The sequence below is a fragment of the Chrysemys picta genome, chromosome 13 (genome assembly GCF_011386835.1).
Source record: "Chrysemys picta bellii isolate R12L10 chromosome 13, ASM1138683v2, whole genome shotgun sequence".
Taxonomy (NCBI): domain Eukaryota; kingdom Metazoa; phylum Chordata; order Testudines; family Emydidae; genus Chrysemys; species Chrysemys picta.
In genome coordinates, this window is record NC_088803.1 from 26,795,239 (window position 1) to 26,822,979 (window position 27,741).

The 27,741-nt window shown below is 54.4% G+C and overlaps 1 protein-coding gene across 2 annotated transcripts in view; it reads right to left on the minus strand.

The window, feature by feature from the left end:
• Positions 1-243: 243 nt before the first annotated feature.
• Positions 244-27,741, minus strand: part of SNTA1 (syntrophin alpha 1) — a 67,322-nt gene continuing 39,824 nt past the window's right edge. The window contains exons 3-8 of one of the 2 annotated variants that reach the window (XM_005295410.5): positions 14,836-15,037; positions 11,935-12,142; positions 9,232-9,362; positions 4,161-4,383; positions 2,519-2,706; positions 244-1,186 (exon numbers count right to left, since the gene is read on the minus strand). In XM_005295410.5, the coding sequence (XP_005295467.2) occupies positions 1,117-1,186; positions 2,519-2,706; positions 4,161-4,383; positions 9,232-9,362; positions 11,935-12,142; positions 14,836-15,037 (1,022 nt within the window). In that variant the 3' untranslated portion in view covers positions 244-1,116. The remainder of the gene's footprint in view (positions 1,187-2,518; positions 2,707-4,160; positions 4,384-9,231; positions 9,363-11,934; positions 12,143-14,835; positions 15,038-27,741) is intronic. The other variant, XM_005295411.5, reaches the window with a different exon arrangement.

Genomic DNA, 27,741 nt, shown 5'->3' on the forward strand with positions numbered 1-27,741 from the left:
ATCTAGAGCAAGCTGAAATGTTTTGAGTTTCGATGAACGTTGCTAGAATTTCAAAGTCTGAAAAAAGTCAATGACATTATTGCAGAACTTTCTCCTATTGTTTCGATCCTCTCCAGTCAGAACCTCTCAGTCCTGTTGGCTCCCTTTCACATCATCCTTTGGCAAAATTAAATCAAAGCATCAGACCACTTGTGACTTGAAATACAGAATTGCTACTACTCAACATAAATCAGGAAACAAATATCGTCCGGCATTGTTGTGATGTTTATTTCACAAAAGAAAAAAAAGATTTTCATGCATGAACTTTTGGTTCATAAAACAAATTGTTTTCCTGCTCCCTACCTGACAGCCCCTCCTCCGCAAAAAATTAAACCAAAAAATAAAATTATCAAGGGGCTGGGAGTTAGCAAAAGAAAAATAACCATCCAAATCTAATGAATAAAAAGGGTTTTAAATTATGGCTCTTCTAACTAGTTACAGAGTTGAATAAATCAGCAAATATACTTCATACTCTCTAGTTCACATCAGTCAAAAGAATACAAAGTTGGCTCAGGTCTCCAGACCAGTTGTTTCCAAAATGGGCCTCTGGGGAACAGAGATGTTTGTTTAAGTATCTAATCTACAGCTTCTTTTTATGATAAAGGGGGTTTAAAATATGGGGAGCCTTTGAACCGAGCTATATAAATATAAAACATTGATACAAACTGATTCTTTGTACAGAAAATATCATCTCACAAGGCACTAGAGTGACAGTGTATCTGGGGGGGTGTTTTGTCTTGCCTGGGTATTTTTCAAGCTTGTTTTGAGTGCTGTTGTCAAAGTGGGAATGTTGTTAGCTCTTGAGCGACGCTGCAGAGAACGCCCACTACAAGCGGGCTGGGAGCAGAGCCTTCTGTCTCGTTGCTGGCAGGAGGCAGACCCAGCAGTGGCAGGGATTATGTCAGGTGTCCTGGACATTGAGTGGTTTTCCTTGGCTGTGGCTGTGTTACCCAGTCATTCGCATCTTGTCTGAATGGCTTTCATTTGGCGTTGGCCAGGAGGGAATCGCCATAGTGCATAGATCTTGTGGGGTTCGAATTCTCTCTCTGGATCCCTATGCCAGCAGCCCGAGCCGGGTCACTTTGGCGGATAGGAATGAGTGGATAATGAAGACGATGGTTTTGGGGCAGGAGTGAAGGTCCAGTTGCTGTAATAAAGGGGAATATTTGCAATGATCAGTGCTCTGCTCAGCCCTCTCAGCCTCCGCTTTGCAGGTGGAGGCTGGGGGTGAAATGTCCGTGAAGTCACGTGGGCGGGGCGAGAGCCCAGGAGCAGGGATTTCTCTTTAGCTGCTTCACCACCCTCCCCAGGCGCTGTCTCCCAGGGGAGAGCAGAGCTCAGACTCACTGCAATTAAAAACTCACAGTCGGCCCTGCAAGCTGACCCTTGCTCGCAGGGCTTGGGCTGCAGGGCTGTTTAACTGGGATGTAGACGTAGGCCAAGCCTGGGACACTCAAAGAGCCTGGCCTCCAGCCCGAGCCCGGACGTCTACACCGCAATGAGACAGCCCCTTAGCCCGAGCCCCACGAGCATGAGTCAGCTGGCCCGGGCTGGCTGCAGGTTTTTAATTCCAGTGTAGACATACCCATCGAAGCATCTGAGTGAGACTGTGAACAGGGCTGGCTGGTGCTACTTGCTATTGGCTATTAATGTGAGGTGGAAGGAAAGGGTCTGAAATCATTGTGAGTACATCTACACTGGAGCTGGAGGTGTGGTTTCCAGCTGAGGCAGACACACCGGAGCGAGGTCTCAGTGAGCTGGAGTGTAGCTGCAGCAGCAGGGTGGGGAGCCCCCCGAGTGCGTGCATGGAGTCTCCGATGGGATGACGCTCAGGCTAGTGAACCTGGCCTGCCATGGCTACATGACCATGGTTAGTGCGCTACCTCGCTTGGAGTGCGCATGTGTACACCCAGGGGGCTGGAAATGACACCGCCTGCCTCGTTTCACAGCAACGAACCCAGGCATGGGGAGCTGAAGCCTGCGGGGATATCTGGCAGCAGCCTGCTTGCTGTCCCAGCACCACTCTAAGCTGCATGCTGCACTCACCTGCTGCCCTGCCCGACAGGATCTGGCCCCATCAGAACCCACACAGAGCAACGTTTTAAAGGAACAAAACTCCAGCCCGGGATCCATTCCTCGTTCCTTTCATCTCTTTCTAGACATAACATGGGTCTGACCACCCATCCCTCTGTCCCTGAGCCCACCCAGTACCTACTCCCCACGCTGCACTCCGTGCCTGCTGGAGGTATTGACAGCCCTGAATGCTACCAGCTTGGTTTATCTTTTCTTCAAAGAGTGCAAGGATCCTGCATTGCCCATTGCCTGAGCAGTGCCTGCCCTCTGAGATGGAGCCACATTCCCATGACCCCTTGTCAGAGGACCCACACGCCGCTGACCCCTCCCTCCTCCTCCTGGGGGTCCCGGAGGGAGCATGCAGCAGGCGATCTCAGCAAACAAGCAAAGCACCAAGCCAACGCACAATCTCTCCCTCTGCGCTGCCGAAGTCCAGGTAGAGCATCTTAGCCCCATCATCAGAGGACATCTGCAGCTTCTCGAAGGGCTGCTGCAGCAGGATGGTCCTGCTGATGCCGGGCTCTGTGGTGAAGATGGTGAAGCCCTTGTCGATGTGGATGGACAAGGTGCAGTCCCGCCCATTCCATGTGCAGGCTGAAAGAGACCAGGGCAGAATGGCATCACCCAGGTTCAGTGTTCCCTTTCCCCCTGAAGTCTCCTCTGCTCCTGCAGCCCTCTGGGTGCAGGGCCTGGAGCTGCTACTCATTACAGGGCACTTTGGGGCAGCTGGGGTTGGAACCTCACTCAGTGGTGAGAGCCAGGTGAAACGCGGCCCTGAAGGGTACATGGGACAATGGCCCCCACTGGCTTCCAGCTGGGCAAACTGCCCCCAAAGCTCAGAATGAAGTGAAGCTGATATCACTGATGATCCCCAGGTGTGGGGTGAAACTGAGAGCCTCTGCTGGTGGGGAGTGGCACAGCTCCATTGCCCTGCGTGGAGCCAGGTGGCAGACATGGCCCACCGTGTGTTGCAAAGTTACAACTCCATCAGGCAAAGCCAACTCTGAAACGTGCCTGCCCCAGCCAGTCTCCTCCCCAGGGCTCTCTCTTGCCTTTGTCCCGAGTGCTGCTTTGCCACCCTGTCAGCTGGACACTTTCACATCCCATCTTCTTCCCCTAGCAAATCCCACTTGGGCGGGGCTGTGGCTGGATTCAGCCTGGGGCAGCCTTGCCTGCACTTGATTCTCTCAGGGCTGGTCCACACTAAGCCCCCAGTTCGAACTAAGATATGCAACTTCAGCTACGTGAATAACGTAAGTCAAAGTATCTTAGTTCGAACTTAAAGGTACTTACCACGGGTCCACACGCAGCAGGCAGGCTCCCCCATCGACTCCACCTACTCCTCTCGCGGAGCAGGATTACCGGCGTCGACGGCGAGCACTTCCGGGATCGATTTATCGCATCTAGACAAGATGCGATAAATCGATCCCAGAAGATCGATTGCTTGCCGCCGAACCAGCGGGTAAGTATAGACGTACCCTCAGAGACCAGGGGGCCTGGAGGAATTGTCTGCACGTCTCTGATTAGACCTGAGCAGGGCAGGCAGCAAGCCACGCTGTGGTTCGCCACGGATGCCCACATAGGGCTGGGTGCTCGCTGCACGATGCCCAGCTCCTGAGCTGAAGCTGGCAGGCTCTTCCCAGCCTGGCCATCGAATATTCCCTGTGTTATAGCACCAGACCTCGGCATTCCCTGAGGAGTGTTACTCCTACTTCTGTGTCCCTCCCTCCAGATCCCCCCACTCGCCCCCTGCCAGGTACCCATTGCCATGTATACCACTGCCCACTGGCCATACCCCTTGTGCTATGGTATTTAGCGCCCCCTTCGCCCCACAGAATATCACTATTCACGACACCAGCAATTCCCAATGGGGGGAGGCCAGTGCCCCATGCTACTCACTCAGACTCACTCTGAGCCCCAGCAGATGGCGAGGAGGATCCCTGTGAGAACGGGCAGAGCTCTGCCTTTGGGGGGGTCTGGTCTCCCTCCCCGCACTGCCTGACCCTTGCAGGCAAGTCTCTGCCTCCCTCCCTCCTCCTGACACTCGCCTCCCACGGCCTCCCCAGTTCCTGACCCGCTGAGACTTCCTGCGTGAACTCGGCCGCACTGTGACAGCCATCCACCAGCATCCGCGTCCACATTGCCAGGTCCCGGTGTGTCTCCACGCTGAACAGGTGCGTCTCCACCCCCTTCTTGGTTCCTGTCCGCAAGGCGAAGGAGAGTTCAGAGTCGTAGAGGTGGGAGCCCTTGGATGGGCCAGAGTGCACAAGCCTACAGAAGGTGAGCAGAAGACTGGTTAGCATGAAACGCAATCGTACAAAGAACCCCCAGCACCACTGTCCACTAGTGCAATGGAGAGAGCACCACCACCTGTCCAGGAAGTGTGGCCTAGTGGTTGGAGCGCTAGCCTCAGCTGCAGGAGATCTTCTCTGCCACCTGCTTCCTGGGCAAGTCACTTAATCCCTCTGGCCCAGACCCTCACAGGTGTTCAAGTGCCTAACTTCCACGGATTCCCAGGGGAGTTAGGATCTGGCCGCTGCCTTGATTCCCCATTGGTAAATGTGAGGGGGGCCCATGTGACTGACTGGCAGGTGCTCGGACACTGCGCTCACGGGGGCCAGAAGTACAGACACTCTCGGTAAGGTGGCAGAGCTCTTCCACCCTTCATGCTGGTGGTTTCCTTGCTCTGCTTCACATGGGGTGGAATCTGAAATGTAACCTGGATTCGCTCATGACAGTTCACGATGCTCTGTCCTTCTCTAGCACCTTCCACCTAGGATCTCAAAGCACTTCACACATGGCAACGAACCCCCCCTCCCATTGCCCTCTGAGAAGGGACGGGACAGGGTGTCTGGGGCGGAGCCTGGGAGGAAATGCAGGTGTCTTGACTGCCAGCCCAGCAGCTGAGCTCCAGTCCCGCTGGCCCCTGCTGGAGCTAGTGTCAGGGTTTCCGTACCCTGGTCCCATCCAGCACCAACCTGGGTTGGCTGAGGTTTGTCTGGTGAAGGAATGAAAAACGATTCACATGCGAGTGGGTTTGCAAAAGGTGTGAGGCCTAAAATGTCTTGGGGGAAGAGGGAAACCTTCAGCCCCTTCTATTCCACACTGCAAACTTGTCTGTAACAATACCGGGCTGCCCTCCGCTGGGAGAGAGCGCAGGGGCGTGCGATGTGCACACAGACTCTGTCTCCCCGGAACGCAGTGGGGCATTGGCACTGTAACTCTACGCAAGCAGAGCCCTTCAGGCACATGCTCCATGCTTGCTCGGGTTTGGGGCTCCCCTTTCAAATGGTCCCAGATTTCACCCATTTTCATTGTCCCTGCAATATGACACATCTGCCAGCAGAGGCCACTGCAGCACCATGTACATCTCTCTCTCCACACCAGCCCCCGTTGCTAGAGTATTGCTGAGATACACAGGAACTGACTTCTCTGGGCCCCTGGTCAGGGCTGGCTCCAGGCACCAGCCTGGCAAGCAGGTGCTTGGGGCGGCCGCTCCGGAGAGGGGCGGCAGGTCCAGGTATTCGGCGGCAGTTCGGCGGACGGTCCCTCACTCCTGCTGGGAGCGAAGGACCTCCCGCTGAATTGCCACTGCAGATTGCAATCGCAGCTTTTTTTTTTTTTTTGGCTGTTTGGGGCGGCCAAATCCCTGGAGCCGGCCCTGCCCCCGGTACCTCATGAGCGCTCCTCTCTGGGGGGCACTTGCCTCTGTCCCACCCAGACACCCTCGCAGTCACTCCATCTGGCTGGATTTCAGAAATGTGGAATCATTAACTGAAATTCCAGGAACCTTTATGGCCAAGTGACAACCCTCAGCAATGGCTTAGGCCCCAGATGCAGAATCCCTAATAAAGCGCGAGGGTTTCGCAAACCTTAAAATGAGCAGCACTTTTAACAAATGTCAGAGACATGCTTTCATTTTTTTTACATGCAAGTGGTGTGACTGGCCGAGGGGGCGTGTTCAGTTTCTGAGAATCAGGCCCCTTTGACTTGACAAAAGTTGAAAAGTTAAATCACTAGTCCCCTTTCAAAACCCTGGCCAACCTTAATTCCCTGGCTGCGTTCCCAAACTCTCAGTGAATGCCTGAGAGTGACCCTGACTAGATACAGACGGGGACAGTGACAGGTCTAGTCTCACTGTATAAGACAGCATTGCACAACTTGTATCAGGGTGGGCTGGCAGCCCCTCATCAGCTCCCCTACACACACACCCAGTGCCTCCCGGCCGCCGGCGGACCAGTGCCTTCCCTCTCCCTCCCCTGCCTCCTGCCCACAGCAATCAGCTGGTTTGCAGTGTTCAAGAGCCGGGGGGGGGGGACGGGAGGGGAGGAGCGAGGACATGGTGTGCAGAGTAAAGGAGGGGGCAGAAAGAGTCAGGTTAAGGGTGAGGGTTTGGGGGAAGGGGTGGAGTGGGCGGACCAAGAGTTAAGCCCCTCGCCCCTGGCAAAGTCGGTACCTGTATTAAATTGTTTGTTTAAAATTGTTTAAAATGTACATAATGCCTTTTGTCTGGCAAAAATAAAATTCCCTGGAACCTAACTCCCCCTATTTACATTAATCCTTATGGGGAAATTAGATTTGCTTAACATCGTTTCATTTAAAGTCGCATTTTTCAGGAACATAACTACAACGTTAAATGAGGAGTTACTGTAGCTGAAAAAAAAGGCAGGTGCGGCCAAGGTCGGGGTTACTGAGTGGAGACCAGGGGAAGAGGTCTAAGATGCACCGTTTCTCACTGCTGTCCCTCTGGTAGCATTTCCAGCTCCTAAACCTGCTGGGTTTGTTCTATCCCCTGTCCCAAGCCCTGAGTCCCCCATTACACGGTCACTCGGTGGGAGACACTTTGTTTCTCTCCCTTAGGGTCCAGTAATGCTTTTCTGTTCTCTTTTCTCACCCGCTCGACAAGACACTTAAGCCCAGGGTCGCTCTGGTCCCCCTCGCCTTCCACCCCCAAGTGCCCAGGTTGGGAATGTTTTAAGCAGGAAGTGAAGATTTGTTTGTGGCTCCCTAGGCTAACAGCCCCTGGAGGGAGAACACGGCTCCCGGAAGAAATGATTATCACTCATTCTGGCAGCACAAAGGAGACTCCACACACAGCGGACTGCAGAGCGTTACCGAGGCCTTGCCATGCTCTGTGCTTTAGCTCATTTCGGCGATATCATATCGGCGGGGAAGGACTTGCGTTAGCAGGGAGCCGTTATCCTGGGAGCTGACTCTGGGGTTTGAGAGGCTGCATCATTTTACTCTAGGGAGAATGGCCCAGATCCTCAAGGGATTTAGGCTCCTAACTTCCACTGATATCAATGGATCTGGGCCAATACTCCTGCTTAGGAAACTGGCCAGCAGGGAGCAGCATAACCTTGGGAAAGTGGTGTCACTGCACCGGGAGTGAGGGCAGATTTTGGAGCGCTGGCTGCAAGTCACATGGATCTTGTTGCCCACTGGGCTCTGGAACCCTGTAGAGATGTTCCTGCAATGCCATGTGGGTGCTGCTGAGCAGGCATGCGGGCTCCTAGCAGGCGAATGCCCCATGCGGCTGCACAGAGGAATGTGGAGCCGGCTGGTGGGCTGAAGGCTACACAGAGACCTATCCCAGGGGTCCAGCTGAGGCTTCCCAGCTGCGAGGGACTGGGAAGTGATACCACCTGCAGAGGGGGCAGTGTCTCGAGTCATGCTCAAATGAGCCCCGCTAGCTGCTCCCAGCCCTCCTCCGCAGGTGGGAGAGAGGGGAGATCCCAGGGGGCCTGTGGGCGATGCAGGGATCCCAAAGCGGGACAGCGACCTTTGCTGCCTGGTCTCCCAGCTGCCTAAACCAGGATTTCTCAAACAGGGGTCGCCGCTTGTGTAGGGAAAGCCCCTGGCGGGCCGGGCTGGTGTGTTTACCTGCCCGTCTGCAAGTCCAGCTGATCGCGGCTCCCACTGGCTGTGGATCGCTGCTCTGGGCCAATGGGAGCTGCTGGAAGCAGCGCGGGCCGAGGGACTTACTGGCCGCTGCTTCCAGCAGCTCCCATTGGCCTGGAGCAGCGATCCGTGGCCAGTGGGAGCCGCAATCGGCCAGACCTGCGGACCGGGCAGGTAAACGCACCGGCCGGGCCCAACAGGGGTTTTCCCTACACAAGCGGCAACCCCTGCTTGAGAAACCCTGGCCTAAGCCCTGGTGCGCTCTCTCGCGTAGGAGAAGGGATCAGCTGGTAATCCAGGCTGTCACGCTGCACCATCCTGCTCCGAGCGCCTCCTGAGGAACTGATCTGCCACCAGCAAAGTGTCAGACGCTGACAGCTGCCCCAGCCTGCACACAGCTGCCAGAAACATGAGCTCAATGCCAAACACTATGGGGATCTGACCGCCTACCCCCAGCACACACATCTGGGGAAGGTCCCCCTAGATTCACAATGGCGCTAGTTAACTCTGCTTCATTGGCACTAACCAGTTCTAGCATGGCCCACTTCTGGCCACAGCCTGAGTCACCCCTTGCTGGTTTCACACCGAACCCAAACCCAGGTCTCTGCTCCACTTTGCTTTGCTGTTCAGGCCTTGTCTGAATCTGGACCTTCAAGCAAGACTTGGCCAGTCCCACAGATTGTGGCCATTCAGACTGATCCGTGACACTGCGCCCAAGGATCACGGCTCCAGGGCTCCGTGGCCAGCCCCACTGGCCATGCCTGAAGCCCCCATGAACACACTCAGCCCGTCCCCAAACTCACCCCTCCCAGCACTGAACACCGCAAACCCCACTCCAGGCCTAACTGGCTGTGGTGCTGCCATGGGGACAACCAACCCCTTTACTGCTGACAAATCTGTCTCCTATGTGGGGCAAAATAGCTCCAGTGATGGACCAGGTGAGGAGCAGAGGCGGTGGTTCTACCACTGGCTGGCTGCATGACCTGGGCAAGTCACTTCCCCACTTTCTGCCTCAGTTTCCCCATCTGGAAAATGGGACTAATAGCACTGCCCGAGCGTAGAGATCTAGTGATGAAAGGTGCTAGACGAAAGCAAGGGCTTGCTGGGTGGTGACTGCCTGGGGCTTTGTCCCAGCACACGTTGCTTGGCTAAGGCAGGGCGGCTCCCTGCACCAGTGCACTACAGCGTGAGTCAGTGCAGCCAGCTGGCTCACGGCACCTGGTGGCGATGAGAGGGTAGCTGTGGGTTGGCTTATTCAGGGCATCCCTGGTCTGTGGGAGGCTGCCGTAGAACAGAAGATCCTTCTCCGTGAGGATGGTGAGGATGTTCTTCGTCCCGTCACTGGGGAGCTGGAAAACAGAGGGCACATGATTAAATGGGCCCCAGAGCAGAGGGCGTCTTCAGAGGAGAGCTCCCTTCCCCCTGGCCAGAGGGACCCCTGTTGTGAGTGGGGCGAGGCTGTACAGAGTGGGTACAGGGGAATGGAAGGGAGGGAGCCCACTGGTCAAGTAGTGCCGGGAGGGGGGGCAGGAATGAGGGGACAGGCTGTTTCCCACAATGCCCCACTGAAGGGGCAGTGCCCCAGGCCAGGGCTTGGTGGCTAGTGCTAAGTGAGTGGAAAGGGCATTTCTCGGAGCCAGGACAGGGGCAGAGAAGTGTCAGAGCCAATGAGGAGAGAACTCAGCAAACGCCTCCATCCCACCGCACAGTGTGAGCCAAGCAAGGAACACGAGACCAAACCGGAACCCAGCAAACCTCCCTCCAAGCAGGGAGCGCAGCCATGATGGTGGGGTCTGTCGTGCGTGCTGGGCTGGGGACTGGCAGCCCGGAGAAGCCAAACTCTCTCCGGAGGTCTAGAGCATGGGCTTTCCTGCCAAGCTACCTCAACGTTGGCCTGCTCCGGCTCCAGGGCCTAGCCACTGCTTGGCCACTCTCTCTCTGAGACGCCTATTGGGGGCCCAGTCAGGCCCACGGCTGCAGTGGTCTTGGTGACGTGAACACGTCCATCTGCCAGGGCACGGACGGAGAGGCACCAGCTCATGCGCCTTTCACTTACGCCACCGCACGATGTCTGCTGGTGCCACCCTCCACTGGCCCTGCAGCAGATGTGCCCCCTCCACTGGGGACTGGGCCTCGCAGGGGATCCAGCTGCAACAGGGCTCTCCTCCGCCCCCTCCCCTGCACTGAGCACCCAGCCGGCTCCTCCCTGCCTCACGGCCCAGAACAACTGGGCTCAGATTAAACTCCTGGAGCAACACGAGAACCCCCTCCTCTCCCTCCCTCCCCGCGCTGGCCTCGGGCGAGCACCCAGTGGGGTGATGAGGCTCCGGCTCAGCAGCCTCCCCGCCCAGGCGTTCAAACAACAATGAACATTGTGTTAGAAAATGAGATTCTGTGTAAACTCAGCAGATCCCAGCCAGCACGAGGGCTACGCGACCCCTCCCCGATTGAAAGCAGCCAGAGGCGCAACTCCCAGAGAGCAGGAAATAACAACCCCTTGCGCTTGCAGAGCGCCGTGTCGCCGAGTGGCACGGGCCAGTCTAACCTTACAGAGGGCAGCTTTCCAGGGCAGCACGGGGCCTGCAAGAGGCAGCGTGGCCCGGAGGACCGAGCCCTGGGATGGGCGGTAGGACGCCTGTGACCTTGGACAAGGCATTTCATCTCGACTCTTGCTTCCCCCACCTGCCAAACAAGGCCAATCACTTACCTGCTGCAAGGGGGAAGCGCTCTGTGGCTCACTCTGCAGAGCCTGGGATACGTGCTGGATGCAGGAGTGACGCCTGCCTCCCCCCAGTGTAACTGAGATCAAAGTCAGGCCCTCCACTCACCTTTCCGGTCTCAAAACTGAAGTGCAGAGTTGCCCAGCATTACATGGTGACTCTGTGGCACAGCCAGAAAGAGAACCCAGGAGTTCAGGCTCCCAGCCCTGTGCTAGGCAATGCTGTTCCCACCCTGGCCCCCCGCAGCTCCTCATTCTGGACCACTCTGGAGAGAACCACAATCTGTATGCAGTGAACTGAGCCCCTCAGCATAGCAGAGCTGTAGGAGGTGCCATTCCAGAACAGGCCATTAGTGCCTCTACTCTGATACTCACCTCCTGCCTAACCTCCATCCTGCCAGACCCCCTGACATCCAGCCCCTCTGGCTTAGTGCCTTTGAGCATGTCCTGCTAGTCCAATATCCTGCAGACGGCCACCCCAGATCACACCACTGACGCACGGAGCCTGCCACTGGGCATGATCCTTCCTGCCATCCAATACCACTGAAGTCAGTGGCACTGGCTGGCACAAGCCTTGTCTCCTGCACTGAAAAGATGCTTCGAGGAAAGCGGCCACAATGCCCAAATGCACCTGACTACCTGTGCAGTGCCCTAGGAGTGGAATAACAGGGCATGTGGCAAGCCAGGACTGGGTGCATCAGCAGAGGATTGTTGAGGACCCTGTACTGGAGTAACAGGACAGTACTGCAATACCAGGATGGCAGGTCAGGAGTGAGGGGCATTGGCAGGGCTGTGAGGGGCCTGGAACTGGACAAGCAGGGGGCTGTGGGTCGGGAGTGAGGGACATTAGCAGAGCAGTGAGGGGCCTGGGACTGGAATAGGAGGGAGCTGTGGGTTGGGAGTGAGAGGCATTGGTAGAGCTGTGAGGGGACTGGGGCTGGAATAGCAGGGGGCTGCAGGATGGGAGTGAAGGGCATCCCCAGAGTTGTGAGGGGTCCGGGGCTGGAATAACAGGGGCGGGAGCTGCAGGTCAGGACTGCAGTTCGCTGGCAGAGCTGTGGGAGAACAGTGGGAAGCACAGAGGGTGCTAGTGACAAGGGCTGAGCTGCCTGGCCAGAGCTGTGAGGCAAAGCATGTGCAATCTCTTAGCAGCAGTACAATTCGGCACCAAAGGACCGTACACACCCGAAAGGCCAGGCTACCTGCTCAGTGAGCCAGCCGATGTGCTTGATCTCTTTGCTCCCTGCAACGCCGGCTGCCGCCAGCAGGGCTCTCAGCTCCTCTTTGACTCTGGGCACCAGGGCGTTGACGTTGGTGTGAATGGCGTTGAACCAGGACTGGGCAGTCACTTCGTCTTTCGCTCTCAGGAAGAGGGGAATCCGCCCATCCGCCGAACAGACTTCCAGGTACCTGTGAAGAAGGAGCCCCCGGCAGGGCTGGTTTGTGGCCAGGATCCGCGCAGCGGGATGGAGCACAGGTAGCTGGTGCAGCAGGAGGCAACTGGGCTTGCTCCAGTTCACGCTTTCCTGGCAGAGACCAGGGCTTCAGCTTCTGCCTTGCAGTGACCTGAAGTGCTGACGTCTCTAGCTGCGCTGCACTGATGGCAGGAATATATGCAAACTGCAGACCAGTCAGCCACCCCATTCTACTGCTGCCCACGCGCCTTCAGCGTCAGGCAGCAGCGCAGCGCACAGGGGCAATCAGTCTAAACCTGTACCAGACACAGGCCTAGGAATCCCCCCAGGGCACGTTCCCAGCCAAAAGGGACTGCCGTTACCACGGACTGTATTCGCTCAGACGGCAAGTGAATTCAGAAGCCACGTTCTTTGCCACGCGCTGGGGATGATGCTGGGTGCTGGGACACCACGCAGGAGCGTGAGCCCGAAAGGGCTCATTGCTCGGGGTTGTTTTTCTGCTCACTAAGCCAATCAGAGAGGAGACTCGACATGCCATGGCTGATGTGACCAATCACTCCCCTGCGTAACACAGGGGAAGGACCCCACTGGCAACGGCCCCAGCTGACAGGGGTGGGTCAGGTGGGTCAGCCAGGACAGGGCAGGGAGACAATTGAGTCAGATTTGATGAAAATGTTGATCAATAAAAGGGCAAAAATGCTGAATTTTCTCCTGCATTCCCACTGGCTCCTTGTCCAGCAGGAATAAACCCCTGGGAGTAACCAGCCCAGCCCAGAGACTCAAGCCTTGCTCCTAGCGCTCGGCTGGGCCAGATGGGCTAACATGAGCGGGACACTCCCAGCAGGCAGCTCTTCTCCTCAGTGCCAGCCTCACCCCCAGCCATCGGGAAGTGACGGCTCCGGCTGCTTCCTACCCAGCCCATCACTAACATCCAAGAACTCAACAGTTAGGGCAACAGTAGCGGTTTGAAGCTAAAGCCCAGTGTAAAAGGCCCCTGAGTTGTAGACTGTCTGTCCCACGTACCTGCAGAGCCCCTGTCACCAGAGCAGCTCACGGTCAGGCAAGAACTGAGGCACACGTGACTGGGATTTACCCGAGGAGTCTGTGGCAGAGGCTGGCACTGAACCTGGGTCTACTAAGTGCCAGGCCACCAGCTCAACCACTGGGCCACCCGCTCGCTAGTAGGAGCCCAGGGTTCCCGTGAGCCCCATGGCACTGGGCAGGCGGGGTACTCCAAGGGGATTGGGACAGTTTATTAGTTCTCTTTGATTTTTCTTTGCAGTCTGGAACAAGCCCAGCAGATGCAGGGCCACAATACCCTTGGCTTGCCCATGCTAATGACTTTCCTTCTGCTGTGCATTTGTGTGCGTGTAATGGCAGCAGCACATTCATTCTCCTGGACTGTATCCTGTGTAAGGGTGTCCCCTCTCAGGCATTACCCAGAGAGACCCCAGACCTACACACGCCGGTCTCTGCCCATTAGCCGGGCAGACAGAAAAGCATCTGCTAGGGATTCTCGTAACAAATTGTTTGGTGGCCTTAGAGTACGGCCACCAACTCTTGCTGGAGGCCGCTCTGACCATTTTTCTAAGCAGGAGCCCCACCGCCTCAGGCTGAGGCCCAGAGCCCGCCACTGGAGCCCTGTGGCTAGAGCCAAAGTGGGGTGGGAGTGGCGAGGCTGAAGCCCAGAGCCCCGGGGCTGAAGCCAGGGAGGGAGGGGTGCTGAAGCCCAAAGCCCACTCCTGGAGCCCCAGCAAGCTGGACCCTGAAGCCTGCCCCCAGAGCCTCTCAGCCCCCAGGAAGGCGAGTTGGGAACTCACCAGCTGCCTGCGGAGTTGAAGGTTCCTCCCCCAGCAAGCACACATACGGGTCCCACAAGTCTGCAGAGGCGCTGCCTGGAGCCTCCGGGAGGCTGCCCGGTACGTGGTGCTGATCCCCTGCTGGTGGCACCAGCAACACCAAGGCAGCACATCCAGGAGCAACAGGGGGACTCTGCAGGGAGGGGCAACTGTTTTGCCCCTCCCCCACATCTCTGCCCAGATGTCATGGCCACAGAAAAATCCCCTGGTGGCCGCATGCGGCCATGGTGGCTGCATTTTAGAAATGAAAAGATAGAGCCTAGAGCACAGCAACACTTGAGTCTCCATCCACGACAAACCAAGGGCCAAGGGCACTGTCCCACTCGAGTGCAATCCCTGGGATCTCCCTCAGATCGGATCACACCAGCCTGGCTCCATTGACTTCACAGGAGTGACTCTGGATTTACAGTGACTTCAGTGGGATCCTCGCCAGCTGTGTGCCAGGGCGGCTGTCGAGCACAGCACACTGAAGTGCTGGGTGAGGCCAGAGGCCAGGAACACTGGCTGTATGGGCCCCGCATGGCAAGGGACAGGACTCCCTGGGAACTGCACATGCAGCCTGGCCACACTGGCCCATGTTGGGCTGCCAGGAGAACAGCTGAAGATCTGCAGTCATCAAGTGTGGGGGGGGGGGGATGATCCGTCCACTCCCTCAGCTCCTCCCTAGCTATTCCTGAGAGACCATCTAAACAAGGGCCAAGTCTGCCAATCCCTACTCCAGCCAGGGGCAGTCCCCTGCCATGGGTTCGAGTGGGACACAGTCCCCTGGGCAGAGAGCACCGGGGGGCCTGCAGGGTCGTGCTGTGAATAGGGGCACGGGCTGGGTTACCTGTTCTCTGGGTCACTGGGGAGACATTTCCTTGACACGTAGCACATTTTCAGGGGCATGTTCTTCCCTTCCTTGAGGTCTCGCAGGGAGAGGATGGGTGAGGCTTGCTTCTGAAGGGAGACAGCCGGCGAGGGGTCCCAGCTGACGGTCGCCCCGGACGAGGAGTTCTTGAAATACGGTGAGATCTCCTTCATGTATTTCACTGGAACGCAGAGAGACACACAGGGGCCAATGGAACAAATCCCTCCCAATTCAGTGCACTTCCCTTCACTGCCCCCCTCCAGGGCTTCCCCAGCGCCTGCACTGCGCAGAACCAAGCAGCCTGCACAGCTGCCTCAGAACCCCCGTAGACGCGGGGCGGCAGAACCAATGTACCCAGGCACTCAGAGCTCCCCGGGCCTTGCAATCCCATCAGCCACACCCTGCCCCACAGCCACCCACTGACAAAGGCCCCTTTGTAATGAAGGGGGTTGGCCTCTGTGATCACACTCAGCCTCTGTTGTCCCAGCCGCTGGTTCAGCACCAAAGCAAATGCAATGCACATCCCCAGCACATGACCACATTACCAGAAACCATTCCAAATGAAGTGGCCGATGAACACCTCTGCAGTCCCAGGATAAAGGAGAGTTAGCAGGTTACACGGTGGTGTAATGAGACATAAAACCAGCGTCTCTGCTGAGTCCATGGGTTTAGGGGTCCATGATTTTAAACTCCCAGGCTCCTCGGTCGAAGGTACTGGGCAGGTTTCCTTTGTGGATGAGGACTGAGAGGTCACATATGGAGTGACAGTCCCCCCCTTCAATGAGGAGGCTGGCTGGCAGCAGGAGTCCAGCGGGGGGGCTGATCCCCAGCCACCTCAGTCTGCCCCCATCAGTCCGGGCTCCTGGGGACAGAGCTAACCCTTCCCAGAAGTATGTGCGCTCCCTTTTGTCCATGTGGGGAGGAGGGAGGTGTCGTTAGCTTCTGCCACCAGTGGGCTCTGGCTATTGATTGGACAGACAGACACACAGATAGCTAATGTGCCTCTTTATGTTAGAAGAATAGCACAATGAGGCCCTGACCTGTGACTAGGTCGCCTAAGAGCTACAGTAATACCCACGGCTATAACAATACTGCTCACAATGCTCGTGCAGTGAAACACATGCTGTGGCTGCTGGCGTGTTTCATTCTTTCCTTCCCCTGACCTCCCTCCCCCCACACCCGAAGAAACAAACTGTGTTTTCTTTGGCTTAGGGAAGAATCCCGAGCCCTGCGCTTGGCCCCATCTGACCATCAGAGCAGGGCAGCATATGCCTCACCTATCCAAGCAAATCCCGAATGTCCTTTCGGAGGGATTATACGCGTCCAGGGAATGGGTCGAGAATCTGGAACTGCTTCGGGACAGGCAGCCCTAGAGACCCAGGATGGGTTTCATCGGGGACGGAAAGTTATCATTTGTTTGGAATTTTTTCATATTGCCTTATTTCCTCCTTAAAGAACCAGCAGCATAGAATCATTGAAGATTAGGGTTGGAAGAGACCTCAGGAGGTCATCTAGTCCCCTGCTCAAAGCTGGACCAACCCCAACTAAATCATTCCAGCCAGGGCTTTGTCAAGCCAGGCCTTAAAAACCTTTCAGGACGGAGATTCCACCATTTCCCTAGGTAACCCATTCCAGTGCTTCACCACCCTCCTATTGAAATCATTTTTCCTAATATCCAACCTAGACCTCCCGCACTGCAACTTGAGACCATTGCTCCTTGTTCTGTCATCTGCCACCACTGAGAACAACTGAGCTCCATCCTTTTTGGACGCCCCCTTCAGGTAGTTGAAGGCTGCTATCAAATCCCCCCTCACTCTTCTCTTCTGCAGACTAAATAAGCCCAGTTCCCTCAGCCTCTCCTCATATGTCCTGTGCCCCAGCCCCCTAATCATTTTGTTGCCCTCTGCTGGACTCTCTCCAATTTGTCCACATCCTTTCTGTAGTGGGGGGCCCAAACTGGACGCAATACTCCAGATGTGGCCTCACCAGTGCCAAATAGAGGGGAATAATCACTTTTCTCAATATGCTGGCTATGTTCCTACTAATGCTGCCCAATATGCCATTAGCCTTCTGGCAACAAGGGCACCTTGTTGACTCATATCCAGCTTCTCATCCACTGTAATCCCCAGGTCCTTTTCTGCAGAACTACCGCTTACCCAATCGGTCCCCAGCCTGTAGCAGTGCATGGGATTCTTCCATCCTAAGTGCAGAACTCTGCATTGTCCTTGTTGAACCTCGTCAGATTTCTTTTGGCCCAATCCTCCAATTTCTCTAGGTCACTCTGGACCCTATCCCTACCCTCCAGCATATCTATCTCTCCCCCCAGCTTAGTGTCATCCGTGAACTTGCTGAGGGTGCAATCCATCCCATCATCCAGATCATTAATGAAGAGGTTGAAGAAAAACAGCCCCAGGACCGACCCCTGGGGCACTCTGCTTGATACCGGCTGCCAACTAGACATTGAGCTGTTGATCACTACCCGTTGAGCCCAATGATCTAGCCAGCTTTCTATCCACCTTATAGTTCATTCATCCAATCCATACTTTTTTTACTTGCTGGGAAGAATACCATGGGAGACAGTCAGTATCAAAAGCTTTGCTAAAGTCAAGTCAAGTCAAGCATGAGCAACCACATCACAGAGGGGAGGACAAACAAAGCCACGTGTGGCATGTAGGATGCCTCGCACGTCCCCTGCTGTAATGCGTGTGCAATGGTCCATGTGTAATGCTCTGGAGCTGCGGGTCCAAGGAAATCTGCTCATCCTTGTATCTCCAATGGGTAATGTTGGTGACTGGTTGCAGGCATTGCCTAATGCTGCTCGGATCAGGTCGGGGTGTCCCAGGGGAGAAGACCCAGCAGCCTGTGCTCACTAGTTCTCCCAATTCTGCCAGCATCAGTGTCCTGGCCATCGTGGGAGAAAATCACAAACCATTCAGCACAGGGGCACGTTTCTGCAGTGTCTCTTGCTGCTCCAAAGCCCATGGGAGTTAGCTCCCACCCTGGCTGCAGTGCATCTGTGAGTATGCAGAGGAGGTGAGTTAGCTACTGAACTTGTTCACAAACTTTTCCCCTGTAAGATTCACTTTTTAAACAGCCCTAGGGCAGTCTGCTCTAGGCAGTTCAGCTGGCACAAGCAGGCGTCAGGTGGGTTTATTTTTCCCATTTGAATTCCTCTCCTTGCCCCGATCTCCCAGTCTCTCCTAGGCCGCCTGCTGCTCCCACACAAGAAGCATTTCAAAGCCATGACAGTCGAGTGGCCAGACCTTAGCCAAAAGGGGCTCGCCTGTCTCTTGCTGGCAGCCCATGTAAGTAGCACCTTTGTGTGTTAGCCGGGGTATGCTTGTGTCTGGGTATGGTGTGCGTGCAGCATGCCGGTTTGACACCTGTGTGTGCGTCTCAGCACTGTGTGTGTACCGTGTGTGTGCGCGTTCCCAACTGCTGTCTGTGCGGCAGGACGCTGTGATGCCTGTGACATTGGAGGAGACGCGCTGGGCTTCTGCAGCCTTGGGGGTGGGGGGAGAAACATGATACAAGCCGAGTAGAAACTATTTCAAACCAAGATGCAGCCCTGCTTCGCCAGGAGACAGGACTCGCAAACTTTCCTTCACCTCCTCTGTGATCCTGGAGCCGCTGAACCGGTTCAAAGCTAGGCTGAGAAGGAGAACACTGAGGAAGTGGGGCCGGCGTCTGGCACACCGGTAACTCAGCTATTGCTGACACTCATTCCCAATATGTTTGATTAATGTTCTCGCCTACGCAGGCTGTTCTCAGACCACCAGCCAACAGGCAGTTCAAAGGCACTGGGACGCCAGCCAAGATTGTTCCAAGTATGGCCTAGCCGAGCCTCTCAAACCCTCCGATTGACTGGCCTGGCTGAGACGCAGGAAGAACAGCTTGTGGATGCAGCAGTACATCTGTATTTGCTTTCACTGGGAAAGGATGTTAGCCGGGAGGGCAAGAAATTGGGCAGGGGGGGTTGCACATTCAGCAATTGGGATAGATCAGGGGGGCTATTTCAAAAAGCTAAGGGATTTCCATGGGCTGGCACATCATAATCATGTCAAAAGAAGTCACCGTGGTTAATAGCATCAAACACCGTCCCCCTTCCCCCCCAAAGCCAGGTGGAATGCTGAGCTGCTCATTGGGCATGCGTGTCTAGTGGTTACAGCGGTGAACTAGGACTCCGCATACTTGTTCTACGGTACCCTTCCTGCCACTGACTTGCTGCATGACCTTGGACAAGTCACTTCACCTCTTGATGTCTCTGCTTCCCCATTCCCAAAACGGGGAGAATAATACTGTGAGACTTCATTCAGTCATGTTTGTAATGGGCTTGGAGAACCTAGACTGGAAGGCGCTACATAGGTGCAAAGAATGGCTTTTATGCAAACTCAAGGACAATAACAGGATGGTATCAGGGGCTTTTAGGGCAATAAGACAAACTAAATGACAATAGGCAATAGCGACATTAATAATGCTCCCAAAGAACAGCCCTGCTCTTCGGATGATACAACAGGTTTTCTGATCAGTAACTCTTCAGGTTGAACTCCGCAGGAGAGGAGTTCTGGGATCACCTTCCCACCTAGCCTCAGCCCCACCTTTTGCCAGAGTCTGGGAATGGGCGACAGGGGATGGGTCACTTGATGATTACCTGTTCTGTTCATTCCCTCTGGGGCACCTGGCATTGGCCACTGTCGGAAGACAGGATACTGGGCTAAATGGACCTTTGGTCTGACCCAGTATGGCCATTCTTATGTTCTCACAACTCCCTTAACATCATTATGCCTGTCTGTTCCCTGCTTCATGTGAGGAACAAACACCACCCCCCAATTCCCGATGCTCCCTCTGTGTCCTGAAGCTCCTATACCCTTCACCCCCAGATATCAGCTCCTCTGGGCACTGCCTTCCTGCAGAGCTGAAACAAGACTTTTCTCCAAAGTCCTTCCTTGGTGCCTGAAACTCTGTCTCCAGTCCCAGCAATAGAGATCTGAGGACGAACACAGAGCTAACCATGAACTCCAGTGATTTAGCTACTCTATGGAGCTGGTCCTGATAAAAATACCGTGTCACTCTTTCAGGGTAACTGCACCTGTATCCTCCCCCCACCCCAGGTGCCCACTTCAGGAGGGCCCAGTCTGGTCTCCATCCATCAGCTGTCTCTGAGCAAGGACCCTTGTCCGACTCCCTTCTGACCGGGAGGTTTGAAGGCTGCACAGAAGGCCTGTCCATTTGAAGACTGAGAAAGAAGGTTCTGAGTCAGTTTGAATCCAGCCTTTTTTCCAATCCAGCAAACGGACAGGACCTTCTCTCCAAGCGGGTCCCAAACCTTGCAGAAGGGCTGGAAAGCCGTGGCCTATGAGGGCTCCATAACACTGATGCATATGGGATCTTTTAGTGCTCTGTATGTGTTTTCTCTGTGAGGCTTTGACCGTATGGATAAAGGTGCTTGCTCATAAAGAGCTGAGTGGTCCCTTGTAACTGCGAGTGATACACTCTGCCTGGAGAGAAAGCAACATGCAGGCGCTGGCCTCTAGGCAAACTGCCTTGATGTGGATATCACAGTGAAAGGCAGGGAGCTGGGCAGCCTTAAACCCCAGTCACGAGGGGGGAAGGCAGCTCTCCACCCAAGAGAGGTGACGGCTGGGAGCCAGAAACCTCAAGTGGGTGCCCTCGAGGGATCACGGTGGGGGAATTCAGGTGCAGTAACCCTGAACTAGGACAGCCCCCAGTAGAGGAGCAGCGAGGGCACCCTGCCTATCCTGGCATAAGCTCCAGCATACTGCCAGTGTGGGCACACAGTGCCAACCAGTAAAGCACTGCCTTCATGGGTCAGTTGTTGGCAGGGTTGGACAGGCCACCGAGAGGATGAACAGATGGCGAGAGCTCATTTGTTAGCTGGGAACAATGGAGTTCTGAGAGAGCGATACCGACAGAACGATCAAAGGCCTTAGGAATTCTGAGCACACAATCTAGGGGAGACATTCTGCTCTCACACCAGTTGGCGTGACTCCCCTGCCTCCCGTGGTTACTTCAGATTTACTCCAGTCTGATGGAGAGACGAATCAGACCCGTCGCCTGTCGGACTTTACACACTACACTGAGCTGCTTACAGCACCTGCCTATGGTGGATCATTAACTAGACTATAACCAGCAGCCTGGGAAAGAGAGGGAGCAGAAACTCCTCAAGAATGACTGACTGATCAGAGCAGAGTTGTCATCGCTGAGAAAGTCTGACGATGACACAAAAATTGGGGGAAAGGTAAATAGCGACGAGGACAGGAGATCGCTTGGTAAACTGGGTGGGAGCAAACAATGCACATTTTAATAGGGTAAATGTAAACTCGGATCTAGATACAATTCAGCTGTGGCCTCATTGGCGGGTTTTCTTTGCTTGATAGGAAGCATGGCCCAGGAGAAGCACCAAAGCAGTGGGGCTCAGTAAACCTAGACTCTTACTATTCAAGGATGAAAGAATCGAGTAGAGTCATGAATCTACAACCCGGAAGGTGGAGGTGGTTGTATTTTTTATTTATTTTTTGTTAGCGATATGGCTGGCCCGTGACTCTGGATGCTGGAGAGATTTTAGTGGTAAACCATTGGAGCAGCCACGTGTCACACCGGATCTGGGTTCATTCACCCTAATAATAATGGCGTGTTTGAAATAATGGGGATTAGGTGGCTGATTCAGGCTCTCCTGAGGTTCACCCAGACACAGCCTTTGGAGTTACATGGTTTCTCTAATTCCACCAGAAACTCCCCCTCCAATGCGTTTTTAATGGGGAGCAGCACAGCTGCCATCTCGCTGATGGGAAGGTAGAGGAGTGGGGCTGAAAACAGCTTAATTGCAAAGAGCTGCTGTTGGCACGTACTGTTGAGACATGCCCACTAGAAGCCATGTTCCCAGCCTCTCTTCCCTCATGCCCACTGCTCATTTGATTTAGTCCGTGTCTAAGGGCTTAGACAGCTATAGCGCTTCGGTGTAGACACTACGTACGCTTCTGTCTGCATAGCTAATCCGCTTCCCCGAGAATTCTTCTGTCGACCTAGCGCTGTCTACACGGGGGTTAGGTTGGCCTAACTACATCACTCAGAGGGGTGGATTTTTCATACCCCTGAGCGAGGTACCTGGGTCAACCTAACTTTTACTCTAGACCGGGACATACTCAGCTCCGGCACAATGCAGGTGGTACATACAGAGGACACCAGAAGAATGCTGAGACCTCAGCCCTCACTTCAGAGGACACCCTTTCTCCTCTTTACTTTCCACATGAATTTAATGCTGGTGAAAGGTGCCAGCCTATTTAATTCCTGGGACTGGTGGGCAGAGCCTGCTGAAGGGACGCAAGGCCCTGCTCCCTTGGATGAGGGAGGAGGCCCAGAGCTCAGGACCTAAATAAGGGATGAGAGTGCAGGCCAAAGGGTCAAAACAAGGGGCCCAGGAGGGAATGCCAATCAGAGAACCCTGGACAATGCCCACTCCAAGAGGGAGGTCCAGGAGTCAGTGAATGCCGCACAGAGGAACTCTGCCCAGCCGTGTGCATGGACATGGGAATGAGAAAAGGCCCAGCCATCACAGAGATGCCCATGTCAAGTTCCCTCCTCCTGGACTGATGGATGGCTGTCTTGGCCAATGCCAGGAGGAGGTCTCGGGACTTTGCGGGGCCACAGTGAAAGACTGTCTAATCTTCATCCACAGTGTAAGCAGAGCACAGGCAGCAACAGGCACTAGCCCCTGCCCGGCGGGACGCCTGTAGGGGAGAGAAAATGGTTCAGGCTCCGCGACCATTCACCCCTTCTGCTTAGACTATAGCCCAGGGTGCCGGGTTCTGCAGTGACATGGCTACCTGGCCACGGGCCCCATCTTATTTCACACAGGCCACCAGCATGTGCATGTTGGGCCCCAGATGGCATTTTTAGGATCCCATGTAGCAGCCAGTTCTGGAGAACCCAAACACCCCACACACTCTCTGACTGCGCGGCAACTTGGTTTCGGTTTGCTCTGCAGGCAGGGAGCAGCAGAATCATGCTTCCCCCCCACGTTTGCAAACCCCCTGAAGCTGCATCCAGAGGCTTCTTTTGCTTGCTCTCTCTCTAGATAGGCACAGTGTAACACCGACAGACCCCAGTTGTCGGTAAGTAGGATTGAACCTGGGACCTTTGGAGCTAAATGCGTGAGCCTCTACTGCATAAGCTAAAAGCCACCTGGCCCTTAGCTAAGGCTGTAGAGCAGACTCATTAATCTCTCTCTAAGTGGTCTCGGTGCCACTAGGTGGGACAGAACACCACACCCAGAAGGTGAGTGGGTTACAACAGCGCACCGAAAAATGCAGTGATGTGACTGCACCTGGCATTTGAGCCGTGAAAGCCGGATCCTGATGTGTTCTCCGGTAATCCCGATGGGCTGAGCCAGTGGCACCTTACGCCAGCGATGCCCACCCTGCTGTGGTCCACGGGCCGCAAAATGGCTGAAAAATTCATGCTGTGCCCTACCATATCCCACAATCCTTGGACCACCAAGACTGTGGGATTTGGGTCCTGGGGAGTTTTGGGGTGCTGCATGGGGGTGCTGCTGCATCAGGAGATTCTGCTGGAGGCACGTAGCTACTTCCAGAGGCTCCAAAGCCGGTTCCACACGGTCCCTGGGAGGCTGTCTCTCCTGCCCCACAGCCAAGCGTAGTGTGGACAGGGAGACGGGGGCTGAGAAGCTGCTCAGTGATGGGGTGGGAGGGAGCAGAGCAAGAGGGGCAGCCAGGGAGGGAGCTGCTCCCACTGGGCCTAAGGCACCCGAGGATTTGGCTGTTCTCAGTCAGTGGCGTGCCCCTTTGCGACCTCAACACCTGCGGCTTTACACTGAAAACTGAAATGGACCCACCTCCTCCGTGAGGCCATTGGGTTTGGTTTTTAAGGAAATCCACAGGGAGGCTGTTGGTCTTCTTACGTTTTTCTTGGTTTTAGAAAAACAAGAGAAACTGAAGTGAATCCTACCAATTAATTCGCTACTCTTTCCAAACTAAACAACTCCAAGACACACCCAGGTGGGCCCCACCCCAGCACAGGAGCAGGGCTTGAGTATCAGAGTGGCTGTGGGGCAAATGTCTTTGGGGAGCTCAGCTCTGCACCCAAGCCTTACAGGAGTGGGAGGAATCCCAGGGTGGGGGCGTTTTTCCTGTTAATTTTCCTTAACTTCCCCGTCTTGATTTCTGGCCAGGCACCATCCCTGAGCAGGGGCCTCTGAGGGCTGCCACCCAGCAGCTTACGGAGCCCTTCAAATTGCTGCTGAAAAAAAACCCTACAAGTTAGCTTAAAAAATGTAAAACACAAACAAAAAGTTTGCCCACACACCAGTCAGCTCCCTCCAAAGCTTGATGTCCTGGCATCAGTGCCACCACGCTGGCATGACTTGGCATCGCCGGCACAGCTGATGGAGAGGCCAGAATTAGCTCTACGGAAGCAGTGCTCAGGACTGGTACTGGGCAAAATTGTTCGTCTGAAACATTTTTTCAACGAAAAATGCAGATTCGGGTCGACCGGAACATTTTGTGATGAACTCCGACTCAGCAAGTTGATTTGGTCAAAACACAAAAAAGAAAAAAAAATTCTGAAATGTGGAAACCAATTTTTTGCTTGAATCAAAACATTTTGGAGCCGTTTGACAATATCGAAACCAAACACTCTGATTTTTTGGGCTAGAGTCACAAGGAGATTTAGGCACCACTCTCAAAATCATGAAGGAGAAGGTGAAGGTGCTAATGCCCAATAGCCGTGTGGCTAGGGCACTCCCTGAGGATATGGGAGAGGCAGGTTTGAATCCCTGCTCAGAATTTTTAAGGGTCTAACTCAAGATTTTTTAATTATTGGGGTCAGCTCTATTGTGTCTTTGACTTGCCCTGTCCTCCAGCCCCCCAGCTCAAGACTGTGTCTAAATCTCCCGTCACAACACCTTTAAGGCTTTGTCTACATGGGGAAATAGATCGTCACAACTATTCTGGCATAGCTCTGTGTGTGCACACTCCATTCTGGAATTAAAGTGACTTTATTCCAGAATAATTACTCCACTCACAAACTCACGTTTGTACTGGACTGGAGCATGCACATTCTGGAATAGCTAAATTACACCGGAATAGTTATTCTGGAGGAGCTATCCTGGTCAATTTCCCTTGTGTAGACATGCTCTAGGATCCAGCCCTCCTGCTCCGTCTTCACAGCTGAAACTCTCATCATCTCACATCTTCACTATCCATCCATCCAGGAACATGTATGGTCCTTCTCATCACAGTAGCCCAGCTCTCCCAGACTACTGCAAGCTCCGCTCTGGTTTTATTACTATTTATTTATAGGGGTCTCAGCTTAGACCAGGGCCACATTTTGCAGGGCACTGCACAGACACCTGGGCCTGGGGCTCATATACTGACCTTGCTCCCCTCAAACCCATTCAGAAAGCTGCTGTTCAGGAGCATCATGTTCCTGTCCATCGCTATGACAACATTCCCTCTCTGCTCCCCTCCACTGGCTCCCCCCTTCCTCGACTGCACCATGCACAAACTACTGGTCATTGTCTTTCAGCCCCCCCACAACCTAGCCCAGCCCTACTTATCTGTGGTACCTACCGAACTGCAGCTCCTGCCTCTGCTCTGCTGACAAGGCCAGCCATCCAGTGCTGTGCTTCCATCCCATTTCCTCCCCACACGCCCCTTTGCACTTCCGCCCATACTGCCCCCCCGTGTGCAGATGGGGCTGCCCATAACAATCCACTCGGGGGAGATAGTGTCCTGCAAATCCCGCCCTACCGCTCACCTCCGCTCTGCCACATACAACTCCCGGGCAGCGCTGGGCAGTGGGACGTGCTAGCACTGCCTGCACCATGTTGCTCAGGATCGGTCATTGGTTACTTCATCCTCTTCCGCTCCCTATTAGTTTGTTGTTTCCCTGTTGTCTCTCATCACATGCATCAATTAGAAACTCTGTGGGATGAGTGCTTTTAATTCTATCTGCGTGCACCGTGCCTAGCATGGCCACTAGACCCCACTGTCCCAGGAGCACAGCCGGCCCAGGAAAGTCCCAATGGGTCACCTTGGGTTACTGCTCTCTGGGAGAATCTCTGGCTAAAGAGCAAGAGAGGCCATGGAGGGCACGCTGACCTTTTCTCATTTAAACCAGGGCAAGTTGTTCCCTGTGTGATGCAGACGTTCCCAGCAAGGCATGCGTGCCAGGCACGGCACCTTTGGGAACGACACGTCCAGCCTGACCCTCCCACACATAGCCAGAGACATGGACAAGCTATAAATGGATAGGATCCCAACCAAGCTGGTGGATCGAGTTACACAAACCTAGCCGTCAAGTCCCACTGCCTCAGGGGGAGGAGGTGACCAGGATGGGATCCTCATGTTCTGTGCCTCCTGCTATAAATAGTAGGCTCCCTCGCTCAGACATTTGAGCTGTTCTCCGATTTCTCCCTGAGTCATTAATCTCGGCAGAGACTACCTGCCAACAATTACAGTGCCTGGGAACTAACTGGGTTTCAACAAGATAGTACAGATTCCAAAACGCAGGCTGGATTTCTGAGCCTGCTCCCAAGAACAGCTTGGCTTCTGAGGAAAACTAGTGCTTCATTCTGCCTTATGCCGCCATAAATCAGGAGTCGCTCCACTGAGGCCAACAGCGGTACTTTGGTGTGAGACTAGAATCAGGCTCCCAGACAGGAAAACAAAGGGCAAGACCCAGTTATTGGGATATGATTTTCATAACTGTGTGCCGCCGTTTCATGTGCAAATATGCCAGCACCACTGCCTACCTCCATTTGCACATGCAAATGCTACAGCTGAATGTGCCAACAGCCATTTGTGCAGCTATTTGAGCAGGCAGGTGTAGTAAGTACATGTGCAAATTAGGTGAACTACGAAGGGCACAGAGAGCAGCACTGAGGGTGGCACAGACTGGATAGATGGTCACACAGAGTCGTTTTGGAAATAGGCCCCTTTTGTGTTTCCCGTTTCAGGCCATGATCAGGAAGCATCCTGTGAGTGGCTGAAGGATAGTTTTCAGGTTTACCATTAACCAGCTCATCACTGTCCTCTGCTTCATGGTGTCCCCATCCTCAGGAGGACTGAGGACTCAATATTTTCTGGCGCTCTTTATGACTTCCATTACTGGTACTTGCAAAAAGCGCTCTCTTAAATCCACAATAAAGTTGAGGGTGACAAACAGGACTGTAAAAACGGGACCTCACCACAGCTGGCTCGTGTGTGTATTCATGTCAGAGCTGCTGGGTCTGGCTTTATGGACACAAGCATGTTAGCTCTGCAGAGCAACAGGCGAGGGACCTGGCGTCTGTTCTGGGTCTCAGAGGTCTGGCCGACTCCGTTGGGCCAGGCGGGGGTTCCAGCGTTGCTGGGCTAGGGTGCTGAGTTTAAAATATTAGCTGAACCTGTCAGAAGAAATATCTGAGGAACATTCAAATCCTCAGTGCTACTGGTTGCTGCAGGACACCCGCTTACACACCAATTCCACCTAGGTGCTCCTTACTATTTGATCAGCACGTGCCAGAGTCTGCTGCACCTTTCAACAGCTCATTGTAAAGCAGGTTAGAAAACGCACGAGCAACAGATCTCCAATAAATGATTCCCTAACCAGCACATAGAGAGCGCGTTATCACCGGGAACGGCAACTGCTGATGTAGTTAGATCAATGCGTGGGCCTCTCGAATGCAAGCTGTTAATGATTGAAAGCAGCTTATAAAGTGCCATGTAGTTTAATAAATAATCAACTATTTCTAAGTGGAAGCCTCATCGACGTTAGCCATCAACATCTGATAGTGAGGGACACGGACCAAGGGCCGCAGTGAAAGCTGCATTCATTTCCCAGTGCAGAGTCACTGTAAGGAGACAG